The sequence below is a fragment of the Marmota flaviventris genome, chromosome 11 (genome assembly GCF_047511675.1).
Source record: "Marmota flaviventris isolate mMarFla1 chromosome 11, mMarFla1.hap1, whole genome shotgun sequence".
NCBI lineage: Eukaryota > Metazoa > Chordata > Mammalia > Rodentia > Sciuridae > Marmota > Marmota flaviventris.
Window position 1 is genome coordinate 480,897 of NC_092508.1, and position 17,130 is coordinate 498,026.

General features: G+C 57.8%; 1 protein-coding gene across 23 annotated transcripts in view; it reads right to left on the minus strand.

Moving 5' to 3' along the window:
• The window catches only part of Farp2 (FERM, ARH/RhoGEF and pleckstrin domain protein 2), a 92,147-nt gene that overhangs the window by 14,201 nt on the left and 60,816 nt on the right, over positions 1 to 17,130 (minus strand). For all 23 annotated transcript variants that reach the window (XR_011709197.1, XR_011709199.1, XR_011709196.1 and 20 more), the window contains 4 exons: positions 16,755 to 16,823; positions 15,769 to 15,826; positions 13,306 to 13,561; positions 2,526 to 2,704 (listed from right to left, as the gene is read on the minus strand). Coding sequence is in view for 18 of the 23 variants with exons in the window: in XM_071619457.1 (XP_071475558.1) it covers positions 2,526 to 2,704; positions 13,306 to 13,561; positions 15,769 to 15,826; positions 16,755 to 16,823 (562 nt within the window). In the remaining 5 variants the exon portion in view is untranslated. The remainder of the gene's footprint in view (positions 1 to 2,525; positions 2,705 to 13,305; positions 13,562 to 15,768; positions 15,827 to 16,754; positions 16,824 to 17,130) is intronic.

Consider the following 17,130-nt stretch of genomic DNA (forward strand, 5'->3'; position numbering starts at 1 on the left):
TGGGGGCCTCTGCACCAGCCCAGTGAGGGGACCAAGCCCAGGTGGGATGCACAGCAGGCCTTGGCCTAAGCCAAGGAGAGACCAGACCATAGAGGGAGGTCCACGTGGCTTCAGAGCAGCAAGAGGATGCAGCACAGAAGCCAGGTCCTCCAGAGGAGGTCGGAGCCATGTCTTCTCCTCTGTGCACCTGCCTAGTCCAAGATCGGCTGTGACAGCCTTCAGAGCCCAGGGACAGAAGGCGACAGGTGCGTCCATCTCAGGTGTGCAGCACCCCAGGGAGCGGAGACCACAGCCCGCAGAGCTGGGCCCTCCCTGCCGTCCTCTCCTCTCAGCTCTTCCCAGGTGCCTGGTAGCCAGGTGTGGCCCTGGTCCTGCCATTTCCCTCTGGAGGCCCCAGCCATTCCTGGGGTGCTGGCCCTCCTCTCCAACCCCCCAACCTTCACACTTTGTTTTTTGTGCTATTAAAATTGACTCATTCAAATTAAAATTCAGTAAAATCTCTTTAAAAAGTCCTATCACCACTTGGACTGCTACAGACCCTGGGGTCAGCTCTGTTCCCAAGAGGTCCCACCTTCCCAACAGGGATGCCAAGGGTGGACGCCCCACAGCTGAAGGTCCTGTGTCAGGACACCTCTCAGAGGTGACGATGGTCCACAAGCAATAGCCTGACTCCCAGCCCCAGCCCAGCTCCTGGCCCTGGGACAGAGATGCCCACGCAGTCCGAGGAGAGTCACTGGTGGGCTTCTCTCCCCAGTGCCACCCCACTGCAGGGATGCCCAGGGGTAGGTGGCCTGTGGCTCATCCACCCATGGAAGCCCAATCAGGGGCAGAAAGCACCAGAGCCACAGGGGTCTGCCCCCGAGCCACAGGCCAGCCGGGCTCCCAGCCAGGGGCATGTGGGTGGGCGAGGGCCTCTCAGGAAGCATGGTTCCCCCAGAGCCTTGCCACCTGCCTCCACAGGAGGTACCGCACAGCCTCCAGCCCCAAGGGCCAGTCCTCACCAGTCTCCACCAGGAAGGCGGGAGGGCCAGCACTGGGCAGCCAGGGCCTCCTGACACAGCTGAGCAGGCAGGTGCACACAGAGGCTTGAGCAGGCTGGACTCTGTGAACATGTCTGACCTGTGTTCACTGAAGCTGCTGGCCCTGTGGGAGTCCCCATGGAGTCTGGGCCAGGCTCCCCTTGGCCACGCGCCTTGCTGGGACCCCGCTTCTCAGGACCAGCACAGAGGGCCTTCAGGAGCTGCAGGCACACCTGGGAGCTGCATCTACCTCATGGCCCCACAGGCCAGCAAGGGGGACAGTGGTGAGGGAAGGGCCACCCACACTGGAGATGGGCCTTGCTGTGCAGACCCAGACATGTGGAAGGGCACCCTGCTGTCCTGGTGGAGAAGTGGCCGCGGCAGGCCCAAGCCAAGGGCTCTCCCTCTGAGGTGGTCCTGTGCCCCATCTCCTGTCCTGTGGTGGCTACGGGCTTCTCCTCTCTCAGGGCCAGGCCTGTGGGCCCAACCGTCTGGGGTATGACACATCATCACCCTACAAATCTGAAGAGTCTCATTTTGTGACACAGTAAGTGACAAACTAAAGCTGTTTCAAACACAGATTTTCTCCAAGCCATTTTTGGTTTTGAACAAAAGAAACATTGAAATAAACATGTTGTTGAGTTTCCAAAGTCAATAGATAAGCTGTCCACAAGAAATCCCCTCACTGCCCACACCAGCTGTCCATGGACATCCAGTAGCCTCTCAGACAGCATGGGCACCTGCCGTGGTCTGACTGCTGGGGAGCCTCAGGCCCCCCGCCTGGAAAGTGCAGGCACTGCCCCTGCATCCCCAGCCCTTTTAAAGCCCAGAGGCCTTGGGCCAGCAAGATGGCAGGTATGAGCCACTACACCTGGGGGACCCCTTGTCCCCCAGGGCCAGCACCGTCCGGAGCTCACTGCTTTAAGCTCATTTGTCCCTAGATCTTTCTGGTGTGCTCACCTGCAAAACTGCAGCCCTAGGTGGGCCCAGCTGACAGCCTCCCACAACACTGCCCCAGCTGATGGGGAGGCCAGGAGAGTGGAGGCCGCCCTGGCCACTGACAGTCCTCCTCAGCCCACGATTCACAACTCCTCTGCTTGCTCATCCTCTGCTTGCTCACTGTCTCCTGCAGACCCAGTGTGCACCCTCGGCAGATACCCACGGGCACCGTGAGCCTCAGTCTGCCCACTGCACTGCCCACATTCCCTCCCCCACTTGCCCACCAGGCCTCACCTCCGAAAACAGCCTGACCCCAGTCAGCCCCCACCATGCCGAGGTCTTCTCCCAGTGACTCCACCATCAAGGTGGCAGGAGGAGGGGGCAGGGGCAGGGGAGAGGCCGGAGGGTGAGGAGGTCAGGCCAAGTTCCCCGGCCCCGCCTGGCAGCCGAGACTCTGCAGCCAGAACTGTGGTTGAATGAGAAAGCGTGGAGAGTCCCGGGCCGCTCCCAGCCCTATCCAGCAGAGCCCTGTCCAGCAGCTCCCCGTCCAGCAGCTCCCCAGCCTACCTTGTGCAGAGGTTCCTCCTGGTCCTGTGTCTGGGCTCCAGCAGCCTCACTGAGGGCAGGGCTCAGGAGGGGGCCCAAGCCCTGCTCGGCTGGGCCCAGAGTGACCTGCAGTAGGGGGTGCAGGCTCGGGGGGCTCCTCTGGCTGGAGGAAGAAGGCTGAGCACCGTCCACAGAAAGGCCTGGAATGAATGGGGCAGGTGAAGTGAGATGAGAAGGCTGGACCCTCGTGCGCGAGAGGCCTTCTGGAGAGAGTGGGGACGCCTGTCCTGAAGTGAGATGGGGCTGGGCAGAGGGCTGATGGCCCAGAGAGAGGTGTGGACCCAGGGCCTCTCTCTGCTCTGGAGATGGACTGTGATGGGTCTCCCCAGGAGGTCAGCACCCAGGCCAGAGTCAGAACCATCCCCCAGGCAAGTCTGGGCCAAGTGCATCACCATGCCCACCATCTCCAGTGGGGCTGTGCACGGGCCCAGCTTCTGGGGTTTGCATCATGAAGACTTTGAGGATCATCCCGCCACAGGCAAGGAAAGCTCCCCACCCGCTGCAAGCTGCGCTTTTCACCAGAGACGCTCAACCTGAGCCCAGTTCTAGGGAGACCACTGAGGGGCTCTCTTCATCAGTCACTGCAAAATAGAGATTTCCTTTTTGTTTTAATTCTCAAAGGTTTGTTCCTACTATTTCCTACGGGAATATCAGTAATTAGGTGCCAAATTTTAAAGATTTTTTTTTTTTTTGGTATCAGGGATTGAACTCGGGGCACTTGGCCACTGAGCCATGTCCCCAGCCCTATTTTGTATTTTATTTAGAGACAGGGTCTCACTGAGTTGCTTAGCACATGGCCATTGCTGAGGCTGGCTTTGAACTCGTGATCCTCCTGCCTCAGCCTCCCGAGCCGCTGGGATTACAGTTGTGCACCACTGCGCCCCATTGAAGACCGGTTTAAAGCAGGTTTCATAGGAGAAATCTACATGATGTTTAGAAGTCACCAAAGGTAGGGCTGGCTTGTGGCTCAGTAGTGGAGCACCACATTAAAAAAAATAAATAAGGGTATTGTGTCCACCTACAACTAAACATACATATATATATTTTTTAAAGTTACCAAAGGTAGACCTGTGTCACCTCCAAGGGGGTGCACTGCCACGGCACCTCACTATGAGGGTGGGTCAGCTTGCAGGATGCTGGAGACGGGTCCCTGCACCCCACCCACGCTGGCTGCCAAGCCAGCCCTCCACTGTGGCTGGAGCCCAGGGCGGTCACCGAGTGCCAGCACATGTTTTGTTGAACGCTGCACATGTGACTGAGCAGGGCAGCTTCTTGGAGGAGAGCAGCGGCATGCGCAGGTGCGCTGGCTGCCACACCCCGGCCGAGAGGCCAGTCCCCCAGCGGGCCGCAGTGCAGGAGGAAGGCCTCACTTCCCATTGACAAACGCAGACAGTGGGAAGACCTTGCCCGCTGCGAGGAGTCCTTGGAACTTCTCTCTGCGACTTCCACAAGACACATTTACACACAAGGAAACGCTGACAAGGCCTAGTCATTATCACCATATGAAGTCACTAAGGACCAACTTATCAGAATGTGCTTTTATCATGCATTTAGTTAAATATGCTCAACAGTCTCAGTGACCTCAGGTGCCTACTGCTGCTCCAGAGATGCTCTCTGTCACTCCTGGAGTCAGATGGAAGTGGTGCTCATGCCACCCTGCAGCACGGTCACCTCTGTGCTGCGGAGATGCCTTTCCTCTTTCCTAAGCCGCACCATCTAGGATCTGTGCCCCCAATCCTTGCCCCTGATTGGACAGAATGGCATAATGAGGTCGTCTTAAGTAATTAGAATTCAGAGAAAACTCTAGATGCTACTAATGACTTATTGTTTTGGTGCTGGGGTTTGAACCCAGGGGCACTTAACCACTGAGTCACATCCCCAGCCCAGTTATTTTTTATTTTGAGACAGGGTCTAGCTAAGTTTCTCAGGCCCCGGCTAAGTTGCTGAGGCTGGCTTTGAACTCACGATCCTCCTGCTCAGCTTTGCTGAGGGATTACAGGTGGGCTCCACTGCACCTGGAAAGCCACAGTATTTTGTACTCATCACTTATGAAAATAAGTCAAAGCTTACAGGTGTGGTGGTGCACACCTGTAGTCCCAGCAACTGAGGCAGCTGAGCCAGGAGGACCCCAAGATCCAGGCCGGCTTCAGCAACTGAGGGAGACCCTATCTCTAAGACGTAAAAAGACTGTGGACGTGGCTCGTGGTTAAGTGCCTGTGGGTTCAACCCCCACTTTACTCTTGGGCCCCAGGGCTCTGCACTGGGCTTCCCTGAAGGAAGTTCAACCCAGGGAGCTGCAGACTCGACTGTGTCTGAGTGGACTGGGCGGGTGTGGCCTGGGCTGCTGGCTGGGTTGGCAAACGGGCTGCGGCCAGCATGGGGAAACAGGGTCATCACAGCAGAAAGCAGCCTTTAATTTAATGAAGACATCCTAGTGGAAGGTCACCCCCCTGCAGAGTAGACTCTTCATGCGGAACACACCACCTGGGGTTCTGTGGAGGCCGAGTCATCATATGATAGTATTGTTGTAAAAACTTTCTATTTCACAAAACTTGTCAACTCAAAATTTAGGGAATGGATGAAATGTATCACAAATGCCATTTAACATTTTAAAAAATTGTTTGGCAGACCTTATAAATCATACCTACTTCTGATCACAGCAACACACACCCCAGGTGAGGAGTGCACCTGTGGGGAGACACTTGTCACCAAGAGGTGGTGGGTGTGTGCCTTCCCAAACACAGGCCATGCAGTGTGACACAGGCTCTGGGCACCATGTGCCCAGCACAGCGTCGTCGTCACTCGAGCTCTCTCAGCTGGATGTGCCACTGCATGGCACCCAGGAGGAAGCAAGCCAGGGACGGTGGCTTAGCAGCTGCTCTCCACCAGTGACCAGTGACTGGCGACGGCCGAGGCAGACGCAGGCTCTGCCCCTGGGGCCTGTGGGGAGGCCCCTGTGGGCCCACCTGTAGGCCCACCTGTCTGTGAGCCGGCTCCTCACAAACGCACCCCAACGCGTGGCTAGCAGGAAGGTGTCTTAAGAACTTTCAAAATGCTGAGTATCATTTTCGGTGCCACAGGGTTTGTTCAGCCTCCACTGACAGGGGAGAGCCGACGCCAGGCATTTGTAAGAGCAGCTCCCCATCCGAGCTCTGAGAGGCAGGAGGACTGCCAAGAGCGAGTGCTCGTCACCCACAGTTGAGAGGTCACGTGGACAGCAGTGGGGGCCTGCTGAGCTCTGCCCCTTCCTGCTGGGCGCTCCCTGAGGGCCACGCTGCGGGTGGCAAGGTGTGACAGTCTTCAGAGGACACTTGCGACTGATAACTCCTTCTGATCGTCAGCAAGGAGCACTCTGGCTGTGTTTTCTGACGCTCTCTCAGCGTTCACCAGAGAGTCCTGAAGCACTCCTCCTTGAGGACGTTGTCATCTAACTGGAGACGCGAGGGGGGAAGGGGTCCAAAGCCCGGAGGGCGGCACCCGGGATCTGCTCTCGACCCACAACTGTACACTCTCCTTTAAAATTCTCTACCAAGCAATCCTTGAAAGTATGTGCCGCTAGTGGAGGAAGAATCAGCTCCTATTTGGCAAAATTCAAGGTCAAGTTGAAGGTTAATCAGAGTGGGTGGTGCAAGCAACAGAAACGTCATCTTGAACAGAGCCAGCTGATCCCAGGAGAGGAAGGCCTGGTGCGCAGGTCCTGAGAGTCAGCAGAGGGGCACTTTGGCTTCCCTCTTGGGCTGTACTCAGAATCTGGGTCAACTGTGAAGGTGAGATCCATCCGGCTTCCCATCACCTCTGCCAGACCCCGTCAACAGATGGTGGGAGGAGCTGCACCTGGTGCCTCTTCCCAGAGCTGTCTGTAGCCAGCGGAGGTGGGCTCCAGAGGGGCCAGCTGCTCACGGCAGGGGCTCCCGTGAACACCTTGGCTGCTCCTCCCCATTCTGTTCTACATAAACAAGGCTCTTTCCTCATGAAGACAGCAACACATTCTTCAAGAACCTTCAGTTGCTGCTTTCAGGGTGTTCTACACCCACGCCACCCTTCATAGTGCCCCTGGCCGCCCCACGGCCTTCGCCCTGCTCCCTCAGCTGCCCTGCAGGGTGACCGCATTCCCCTGCAGCTTGCCAGAATCGCCATCAGGACTGGGGCCACCTTCAAAGGCCAGGTGCACCCAAGCTCTGCCCTCCCCGTCTCCCGTCCCACCCCCATCTCACTGCATGGACTGCAAGGGCGTAGCCCGGGAGAGAGAACTCAGCTAACCAAGGGGCGTCCGAATCCTCCCCCACGTCCGCAGGTCGAGGCCATACAGTGTGCACTGCACCAGCAGAGAAGTGCCTGTCAGCCCCTGCTGGCACTGTGCCAAGCAGCCCGAGGGCCGCCTGGGACACTACCCGAAGGGGCAGCACCACCGTGCAACCCACCTGGGCAGGATGGGTGCCCCAGACCCGCCCAGCAGAGCCTCCCTAGAGAAGCAAGGCCTGGCTCAGCTCCAGCCACAGGGTGCAGGCCCTGGCCAGGAGGCAGGGAGTGAGCCCCGGGGCCAGCTCACCTTTTCTATAGTGGAGCCAAAATACTCACTCACATTCTTATTTTATACTGTTCTTTCAAATAAAGGGATCTGGTACAAAAGGAAGGAAACCAAGAACAAGAAATGGAGCCAGGCATACCAACCCGGAGCACAGTCGGGCGCTGGGCAGGCCCACTGCAGCTAGGGCTGTGGGCTCCTGTGCCCAGGAGGGGCTCCAGGGCTTTAGTATTTTTGCCCTAATAAAACTGCCTGGGGGGGGGGGCTGGGTGGAGCTCCGTGGCAGCGCCCTGCACCCGGCCCTGGTTCCACCCCCAGCTCCGCAAACAAAACGGAATGAAATGAAGTGAAAAGCCACACTGAGGGCCTCCTCCTAAGACTCTGAGAAGTGCCCTGTGACCAGAAAGGGACGAGGAGTGTGGATGGTGCTCACCAGGAAGATGTGCCTCAGAACCCATGGCTGCGAGGCAGGGCCCGCCCGTCACCATTTGCTGTCGTGCTGCGAGGGAGGCTGAGTTGGGATGGCTTTGAAGCACTTTCTTGAATCAAGATCTATCCAGGGATGTCCTTCTAGGGGACTCACTTTTCAGGGTCACTCTCCTGACCGGGAGCGGCAGGCACTGGGCAAGTTAGCAGGGAGCAGACCCACGTGGCAGGGGCCTGAGCTCCTGACCTGTCCCCTCCTCTGCAGGCTGTGGGGTCTGGAGTTTGCCCCGACCATGAGCTCTACCCTTGTGCGAGCTGTCCCCTGGCCCTCTTCCCACGAGATGCAGAATACAGACCTGAGGCTCCAGGTGGGCTGTGTGCCTCCCGTCCCAGTCATGGGTGCTCACTGACCATGCTGCCATTGGGTGCCATGTGCCTCGAGCCCCCAGGGGCAGCCACCACTGCTCAGATGTGTGGCGCAAGCAGCTAGAGCCATGGTGTGAGCACCAAAGGGAAAGGCCAGAAGCCTGTCCCCAGGGGTCTGCTGCCACGGCTGCGGAGGAGGAAGGCAGGGTGTCCCTGTGCACCCAGGGCATGAGCAGGAGGCGAGGGAGGACAGCTCCCTGGGGGCAGCGGAGCTTGCCGAGAACCCCAGGGCTGCCCTCAGGGGCAGGTTCCCGCTAGCCGCCTGGGCCTCATGGGGGTCAGCACACTCTGTGCAGGACGTGTGCCTCTGGGGTGCTCATGGACCTGGAGTGTGGGGTGGGGGCTCAGCAGACCACAGCTTCCTGTGCCCACCCCTTCACATGGGCCAAGCCCAAGGCGGGCAAGAGCAGCAGGCAGTGAGAGAGTGCCAAGATGCAGCGGAGCAGCCAGGGTGCCACTCGGTGCTCTGCAGCCCAGGGTGGAAGGAGACATCGTCAGGTGGTGGAAACTCGCAGCTGTTTTAATCCTAACTTAACATGGAAGATCTGTAACTCATACAGATCAAAATTCTGATTAGCGGAGAGGAAGCTAAAAAGCCCATTTTAAAATCCGTAGTAAATATTTCCTTATTTTATTGAATGAACAATTTTAAGTTCTTAATTAGTACATATCTATAAATTTATAAATGGCAATGTCAACGGAAAAGAAATTTTATAAGTACCACAAACCAGACAACAGAAGTTCTCTTTAAAGAGTGAACGATTCAAGTGCACACAGGGATTCTGACTCCTTCCTCTCGTCTCCAAGGGGAATGTGAAGGCTCGGGAGCCAGAGGAGGGGCCTGGGGGACCCTGCAGGGAGGGCGGGTGGCGTCTTCCATGCCCGCAGCCCAGGCCAGTGCCACAGTGAGGGCATAGCAGAGGAGATTATGGCCCCAAAAGCAAAAGCCAGCTCCGAGCCCATGTCCTCAAGGACACTGGTGGTTCTGTGAAGTGACTGTCCTGTGGTGGGTCTCATTTCTAATGTCCCACGAGCGGGGCAGACACTGCATGTCAGCATCAGAGGCACATGGAGAGGCATTTGAGGGCCCTGTCCCCACATGGTTGGGACCACAGCACACAGGGGGCCTCAGGGCCGCCCTTGGGGCTGCAGAGCAGTGAGCAGTCACGTTGGACAGCAGAGTACAGGTACAGTGGCAGTGCAGGAGTGGCCCTGGCCCAGGAGGGAGTGGGGCCACAGCAGCAGGCTAGAGGCTCTGCACGGAGTTCCCCTGGGTGCCACCCCGTGTGAGCACTCTGGACAGCACGGTGTTGGCTGGAGCAGGGGACCCCGGCCCTAACCCTAAGAGAGTTCCTCTGTGACCTAAGAGGGCACACACCAGTACCTGTGACGTGAGGCCACACAGCACATACCACGGCAGGTTTCCAGCGCAGCTGGTCGCGTCGACAGGTCACTGCTGTTGGACTGGAAAGTAAGTTGACTCACACGGAGCATCTGGACTTCGGAGACGCAGATACGAAGACTCGGTGACTGACAACACGGACTTTCCACCGGAAGCAAAGTGTACCGTGGGGGGAGGACTCGCAGGCAGGGAGGCATGCCTGCTGACGGGGACCCGAGGATCATGCCTTTCTGCATAGATGCTCCGGCTGTGACAGTGCCTGCCCCGGGCCTCCTGGGAAATGCCAGAACAGCCCTTGGCAGGTGCCTCTGTGGCTGCAGGTGGGACCTGACAGCTATCCCACTTTGAGGCTCTGAATGTGCCCAGAGAAGCCCATGGCCGGGAACTGCCAAGAGGAAGGTACTTCCCCCTGTGCGCATCGAGCCGGCCGGGCACGACTCCAGGCCACAGGCCCACCTGAGTGTTCAAGGGAGCACAGCCATGCTGCCAGAGCAATGTGTGCCACGGGGGTTCTGTCCTGGGTTCTGTGGGAGGGCGTGGCGGGAGCTCGGAAGGCCACCCAGCAAGGCACACAGGGCTGCCCTCTGCAGGAAAAGCTGCAGTAGGCTCAGCATCTCAGATACTGCCAACGCACACTGTTCAGGACTCTTCTGAGAGCCGCACCCACCAGTGCTGTGCACACAGGGCCCGGGCACTGGGGAACGGTCCTGGTCGGCACAGTGCCCTGTCCAGCCACCAGGGGGCTGGTCCAGGCTGCAGACCACAGAAGAACCACTGGCTTCTCCCACAAGGCACCGGGAACCTAACAGCCAGCTGCAGCGAGCAGATCCTGTTTGGATACTGATCAGAACCAGTTAACGGCTAACAGGCATTTTAGGTGCAGATGCTGTGTGTGGTCATGCAGGCAACTGTCCTCTTTCAGAGTCGCACGCAGGAATCCTAAGGAAGGTCCTCAGCACGCCAGGGACTGTCTCCTCTTCCTACTACTTCTTCTTCTTCTTTTTTTCCTGCCCTGGGGATTCAGACGGGTGCATGCCAGGCAGGCGCTCCACCACTGAGCTACACTCCCAGACAAGGGTCTTCTCTAAAGTGCGACAGGGACGACACCGAGAAGGGAGGGAAGCGCGGCCGAGAGTCAGCAGTGCTACGAGCCACCTCCTGCTTTTTTGTGTATTTTGAAAACTTCCTAACTAAGAAACTATCTCCAGAAAACCGGCTCCTTAACAGAAGACAAACCCAACAGTGAGCCTACTTCCCAGGAGGCCTGCAGTGCAGCTGAGAGCTCCCTGGAGAGGGCTGGCCTTGCGGTGCCCCTGCTTCCCGCACAGGGCAGCCACGGGCCTGGTGGCAGGGCTGGCCCACACCCACCACATCTGACCTGCTGCAGCCACCAGGGCAGGCTCCACAGGGAGAAGGGAAAGACAACCTGTGTCCCGTCAGCACCAAGGGGCACATCTGTCAGGCAACTGACCAAGAGGAGAGGTGGCCAGCAGCCTCCTGTGAGCACTGAGGTTTAGGAGGAACTCCGAATGCCGTACGTGTGAATTCTTCCCTACTGCACACACTCAGGGTCCATTTTTGGAGCCACACACTGGGAAAAAAGCAGTTGTCCTCAACACTCTTGTTCTAAGTAGTGCCTGGCTGCAGACCTGTAGTCGTCCACATGGGAAGCCACACCCAGCCTCAGAGTGTCACCAAGACAGCTGAACCCAAGGGGGCAGAGTAAGCCAGAGCCCCTCACTGCAAGCTCCAGCCAAGTGGACGGGTAAAGCTGACGGCCAGGCCATGTCCGAGGAAGCTGCTCCTTGCTAGGGCCTGTCCAGCATGGCCTAGGACAGCAAGACCGACTCAGTCAAGACACCCGACAGCCTGCAGATGCCAGAAATGTGTCTCTGCAAAAACAGTCGACCACCCGGGCAGAGGACTAGGGGCTCCCACACGTGGAACATGATCGTCCCAAGTTTCCATGGAACATTTGCGGAAAAATCAGAAACTTAGGTAGGATCAGAAAGGATACCCACTGCTAACAAAACCCCAAGATGCAGCACCCCAGCGGTGGACTGGACCTCCTCAACGCTGCCCATGCAGGGCTGGCGATGGGGTGCACGGCAGTGGGTTCTCTGGTGCCCACTGAGGGATGCACCAGCCCTGGCCTTCACAGTGGTGTGCACTGGGGTGCCCTCCAGCAGCCCGCAGGGCCGCTGAGCCCATTGCCTGGGACACTGTGGCTGCTGTTGTGGGGACACCGCCCCTGAGGAAGAGTGAGGCCAAGCCCCACATGTCGGGGGTGTCCCTGCATCTCTTCCTCTTATCTGAGTTTGGTGCTGGGGATGGAAGCCAGGGCCTCATGTGTGCTAGACAAGCGTCCCCCGAGCAGGCCCACCTGAGCCTGTCCCTCTGGTCCAGAGCGTGCCTCCCAGCACACCTGCACTATGACCCTCAGGTCTCACGGCTTCTGCTTGCTGCAGCCATGTCCTCTGTCTCCACCCCCCCCCCCAAAAAGAAGACAAACACAAGAGGACATTCTAAACCAGTGTTCCTGCAGGCCTCTATCCAACCATAGCACTGTCTGGTCTCAAGTCTTGGCACTGGGACAGTCTCCAGGACACCCCTGGCATGTGGGAGGCTGTGGTCTCCACCCACCTTTTTCAAGGTCGGGGTCCGGCAGCATTAACAGGGGTACCACAGTCCACCAAGGGCCATCATGAATCAGAACTGCGTGACCTTCAAGGGTGTAGCACCAGCTTTGACTTGAGCCAAGAGCACTCAAAACCCAAGACCCCAAAGCCACGGAGGCTGAACCACGCGCTTGTCTTTTTAAACTGGGTGCATAGATCACTACTGGGGGGAGGGGGAAGCTGTGCGTCTCCGACATGTAAGAGTACAACAAATCAGGAATTAGGGGGAAAACCCCAAACGGGACATCTAACATCAGTCCACCACTCCTGTGTCTGAACCCAGGGATCCTGAGCCCTACCACATGGTGGGTGGGGGAGCCGGGCCTCCCTGTGCAGGGGTCTACAGAGGCCCAGGTGGGTTTCTATCTATCTGCTCTCCTGCAGTCAGGCTCTTCAAGTTGTCCTGCACCTCAAAAGGGACTCTCTCCCCACGGGTCTGTGCAAAAGGGTTGCTGAAAAAGAGGCTCATGTCCAGGGGGGCCTCTGCTTCAGAGTCCCACGAGCTCGAGTCTGTGCTGCTGGAGTCCTCGGCCGCTGTGGGCGGGTAGCTGAGCTGCTCTAACTGGTCGATGATGTCAGAGAACTGGAAGGCCGAGCTGGACTCGGAGCGGACTGAGCAGGCTGGGAAGTTAACCATGGAGCTGGCCTCGGACTGGCTGGCCGAGCTGGCCGTGTGCAAGGACAGCACACCATGGAGTGGCATGTCGCTGAGGGAGCTGGTCTCCGCGGGGCGCCCCCGGCTCTGTGGGAGGCAGGCACGCACCTGCACTCCCAGCAGCTCTGCAGCATCGGAAGTGCCACTGAGATCACTCCCTTCTCCAAACTCCAAACTGTCTTCCACGCTCGCATCTACTGCCTCGGCAGAGAGGCTGTTTGGGCTGGACCCAGCAGACTGTAGGTGCTGGAAGGACACAGGTGCAGGGGGCTGGGCAGAGACCTGGGGCTCCTGAGGGACTACAGAGCTAGGCGGGAAAGAAAAGGCCTCAGAGCCTCCAGCAAAGAAAGAGATGTCTGCGGGGTCGTCGTCTATGAACTCCTCAGACACCTGCAGCTGCGCGTTTGTCAATGGGAACACAGGGCCTGCCCCACGGCACTGCTGGCCACACGGGTCCTCCCCCAAGGACAGGAGTGAGCCTGTGGGAAAGGCACCCCCAGCACTACCATCGCCACCGGTGACTCTGAGCCCGGCCCTGGCCCTCCCTGCACCTGGGTCCACGGCACTGAGACTCCACCCCACAGGGCAGACAGAGCCATGGCCGCCCACCACACGACAGAGCCCCACACCTGGAACCAGCTGGGGCTCGGGGGGCCCGGGCGGGGGGGCTGAGGGCAGGCCGGGGCCTCCAGCTGCTGCTCTGCGGCTCCGCTCGGAGGCTGAACGTTTGGCGTCGGGAGCTGGGGGGTCTATAAGGGGGCTGCTGCTGTCCTCGAAGCTGGGCAGGCCAGGAGGGGACCCCGGGGAGGAGGGGAATGGACCCAAGGAGACATTTGCTGGAGACAGGGAGGCAGAAGTCCTCAAGCCCTCGGTCAATGAGATGCTCTGCAGATCAAAATCGAGAAAACAAAAAGGAGCACATGAAATTACAAGTCACAATTAGAAGCGGCAAAGCCAACTGGGCCCTGCTTGGGATATCCATGCACTTCTCACGGTTCTATGGAAAGGGCGACCGGTCACACCTGCCGCTTAGCACAGAGCATTGGTGATGCAGACTCACGATCACCTGCTCATGATCCCTCATAATCCCCCTTTGTCTCTCGTGACATGTGACATCTATGTCACGCAGTGAGTACCCCTCTGTGGCGTGGGGACCCTCATCACCTGAGGCTGCCAGCACAAGGGTCTGGTGCTCACAGCTCATGGTGCCACTCGGCCAGCAGTGCCACTGGCACAGTGTGACACCAGTCCAGGAGGGGGACTGCCCCTCAGTCCACCCACACATCACAAGGCTGAGGGCCCCTGCCAGGAAGGCATCCTGCCCCCACCAGGGCAGAGGGACCTGGGCATCCCGAAGCCATGGCTCCCGCACAAGTGGGGAGTGGCCCATGAGCAGGGTGAGGATGGCCACAGGGCAATGAAGGGAGGGCCATGCTGTCCCTGGCATGCTGCTTCCTCTTCTCATGTCACTCAGCTCTCCACCCTGAGCTGCAACTGTGCTTGGGGAAAACCCTCACTCCAGTGCAGGCACACCCCAGCGTGGGAGGCTAGAAGGAGAGCGGTCAGTCAGGAGGGGGACCATGCAGTGTGTGCCAGGCTGGGAGGGTGCAGCCACACCGGGGGCACTCGGGACGTGCAGCACAGGAGTGTCCCTGTGTCCAGGAGGGTGCTTCCCTGGAGGCCTTGCACCTCCCCTGAATGTGGGCAGCACTGTCCAACAGGCAGGAAGAGTGGGCCCAGGGGTTCGAGCCACTGCTGCTGCTCTGCCCTGGGTCCTGGGCTCCAGCTGCCCTCTCACTAGTCCTTTTCCAGGGAGCCTCTAGGCCTTCAGGCCTGGACTCCACATCCCTGGCCCCTGTGGCTCTCCAGCCTGCAGAGGCCAGCGTGAGCCTCTCCAGCTATGCTCCTGTGAGCTGCCCTGATCAATCTGCTTTTGTGGCCATACACGCACATGTCCTCTAGAGGACATGAAGAGCACACAGTGTGCCTGTGCTGTGACACGGAGCACAAGTGACTCCATGGCAGAAGGCCCAGCATTTCACCTTCTAGACACGGAGCAGGGCATGTCCATGAGATCAGTCTGTCTCTCAGTGTCTATCATACCACCTTTCTTTTTTTTTTTTTTTTTTTTAGTTTGGATTGAACTCAGGGGGAGCTTGACCACTGAGCCACATCCCAGAGCCTGTCTCTAAATAAAAGGCCTGGGATGTGGCTTGGTGGTTAAATGGCCAAGTGCTTAGACCTTAATAAATCACTGAGGCTGGCTTTGGACTTGCGATCCTCCTGCCTCAGCCTCCTGAACTGCTGGGATGACAGGTGTGGGCCGCACCTGGCTCATCCTTCCCTCCTCTTAATCATTCAACCACATTCAATATTCTCTTGGTTCTTAGAATATAATGTAAGAGAACTCAAAGCTTGAATGTCATTTTAGACTGTTCACACTTTGAAATTAAATTCAAACTTTATAAAGTAACAATTAAAAACATTCCTTTTTAAATCCAACTGATGTAACAGGAGTTTCCAGAGGGAGACACCTGGAAGAGCAGAGGCATGGATGTGGAAAAGCGTTTGAGCAGAGCCTCAAGATACAGGTGCACACGCAGCTGCCGACAACCCCGCTCAGAGTCAGCCACAGGCCAGCGGGCGACAGGGCAGGAAGCACAGCCTGGGCAGCTCGGGCAGGCACACTCAGGACCCCCTGGAAGGAGCAGGGCTCCACGTGCAGTCCCTCATGCATGTAGAAATCAACACTCAGACACACCATCACACCGTCCTCAAGCAGGGGATGGAGCAGCAGCTGCTGCTCCTTGGGACGTCCCAGCCACATCCTTCTGGGAGGTGTCTGTGCATGCCTGCACGACAACTGAACCTGGGCTGGGAAGCCACCAAGGGCTGTGCAGGGTCCCAGTGGGAAGGACACTGAGTGGCAGAGCTCCAGGCGGGGCCTGGGCTTCGCCCAGCACCCCTGGCTGAAGAGTCCCAGGGCTGGAGCTGCAGGGCCGACCACTGTGACGAGCTGAGCTTCTGGCTACGCAGGTGGTTTTCCAGAGGGTAGAGGCAGTGCCCCAAGGTTTCGGCCAGGGAGGACTAACCTGTTTTGGCAGGTCTGCAGTCAGAGCACGGAGGGATGCCTGGGTCTTGCTGTGCCATCTGCAAACAGAACGGGCAGTGAGTAGCCTCCCCTCCCAGGCCTGCTCCCGCAGCAGGGCAGCTCCCACAGAGCAGCAGCTCAGCGGAGAGCACCTGCCAGGCGTGAGGAGGGCATCAAGACCTGGTCCAATCCCCCGCACAGAGAGAAAGAAGGCAAGAACAGCTCAGTGGGGCATGAAGCTCAGACTGGCACTTAACAAGGAATGGGCAGGATTCAAGGAAGGAGAATCAAAGCAAAAACAGAATCCCCAGGAGGTGGGATCACGAGGCCTCTCCCACGGGTTTCAGATCGTGAGTCACTGCGCTGTGTAAACCACTCCACGTCGGCTCAGCTCTGCACACGAGGAAGCACACGTAGCACCTCTCTATATACACACATGCACGTACACGGGTATGACAGCTGTAGGGACTACAAAGCTGCCTTTTTACAGAAACTGAAACAGGAATCAAGCATCAAAAAACCTATTTGTAGCTGGTTGCAGTGCGCATGCCTGTCAACCCAGCCCGTCATCCCAGCAGCTCAGGAGTCTGAGGCAGGAGGATCCCAAGTTCAAAGCCAGTCTCAGCAACTTAGTGAGGCCCTAAGGAACTCAGTGAGACCCTGTCTCTAAATAAAATATAAAAAAGGGCTGGGGATGTGGCTGAGTGCTTAAGCACCCCTGGGTTCAATCCCCAGTTGGGGAAAAAAAAATTGGTAAATTTGAAATGCCTTTTATTCAGATAAATATTAAAATTATTAATTTAAAAAATATTTTTTTTAGTTGCAGATGTACACAATACCTTTATTTATTTTTTTTGTGGTGCTGAGGACTGAGCCCAGTGCCCCGCAGGTGCGAGGCAAGCGCTCTACCACTGAGCCCCAGCCTCAGCCCCTGACATGTTAACTTTAAAAGCACAGACTTTACCTCCTGGAGACCACAGGGCTCACCTTTCATATGGCGTTCTCCTCACCCCACCGTCTCGGACGTATTCTGCCAGCTGCTTCTGAGTTCTCCCACTGTGAACAAAGGCTCAGGTTCTCAAGAAAGAGCCAGCAGTGACGCACAGGCCTCTGTCCTTGCTCGAGGACAGGCGTGTGCACGTCTTGAAGTCATACTTCATAGTAAGCGTGCAGGTCTTCTAGGCAACGTTTCTGTCACGCCTGTTTTCTTCTCATATGTGGTGCTGGGGATGCACCCAGGCCTTGCACGCGCTAGGCAAGCGCTCTGCCCCCGAGCGGCGCCCCGACCCACTATGCTGATAAGCTCCATCCAGTTACCATCTCTCACGAGAACCTCCTGCGTGTGGCTACTCACTGCCCGTTC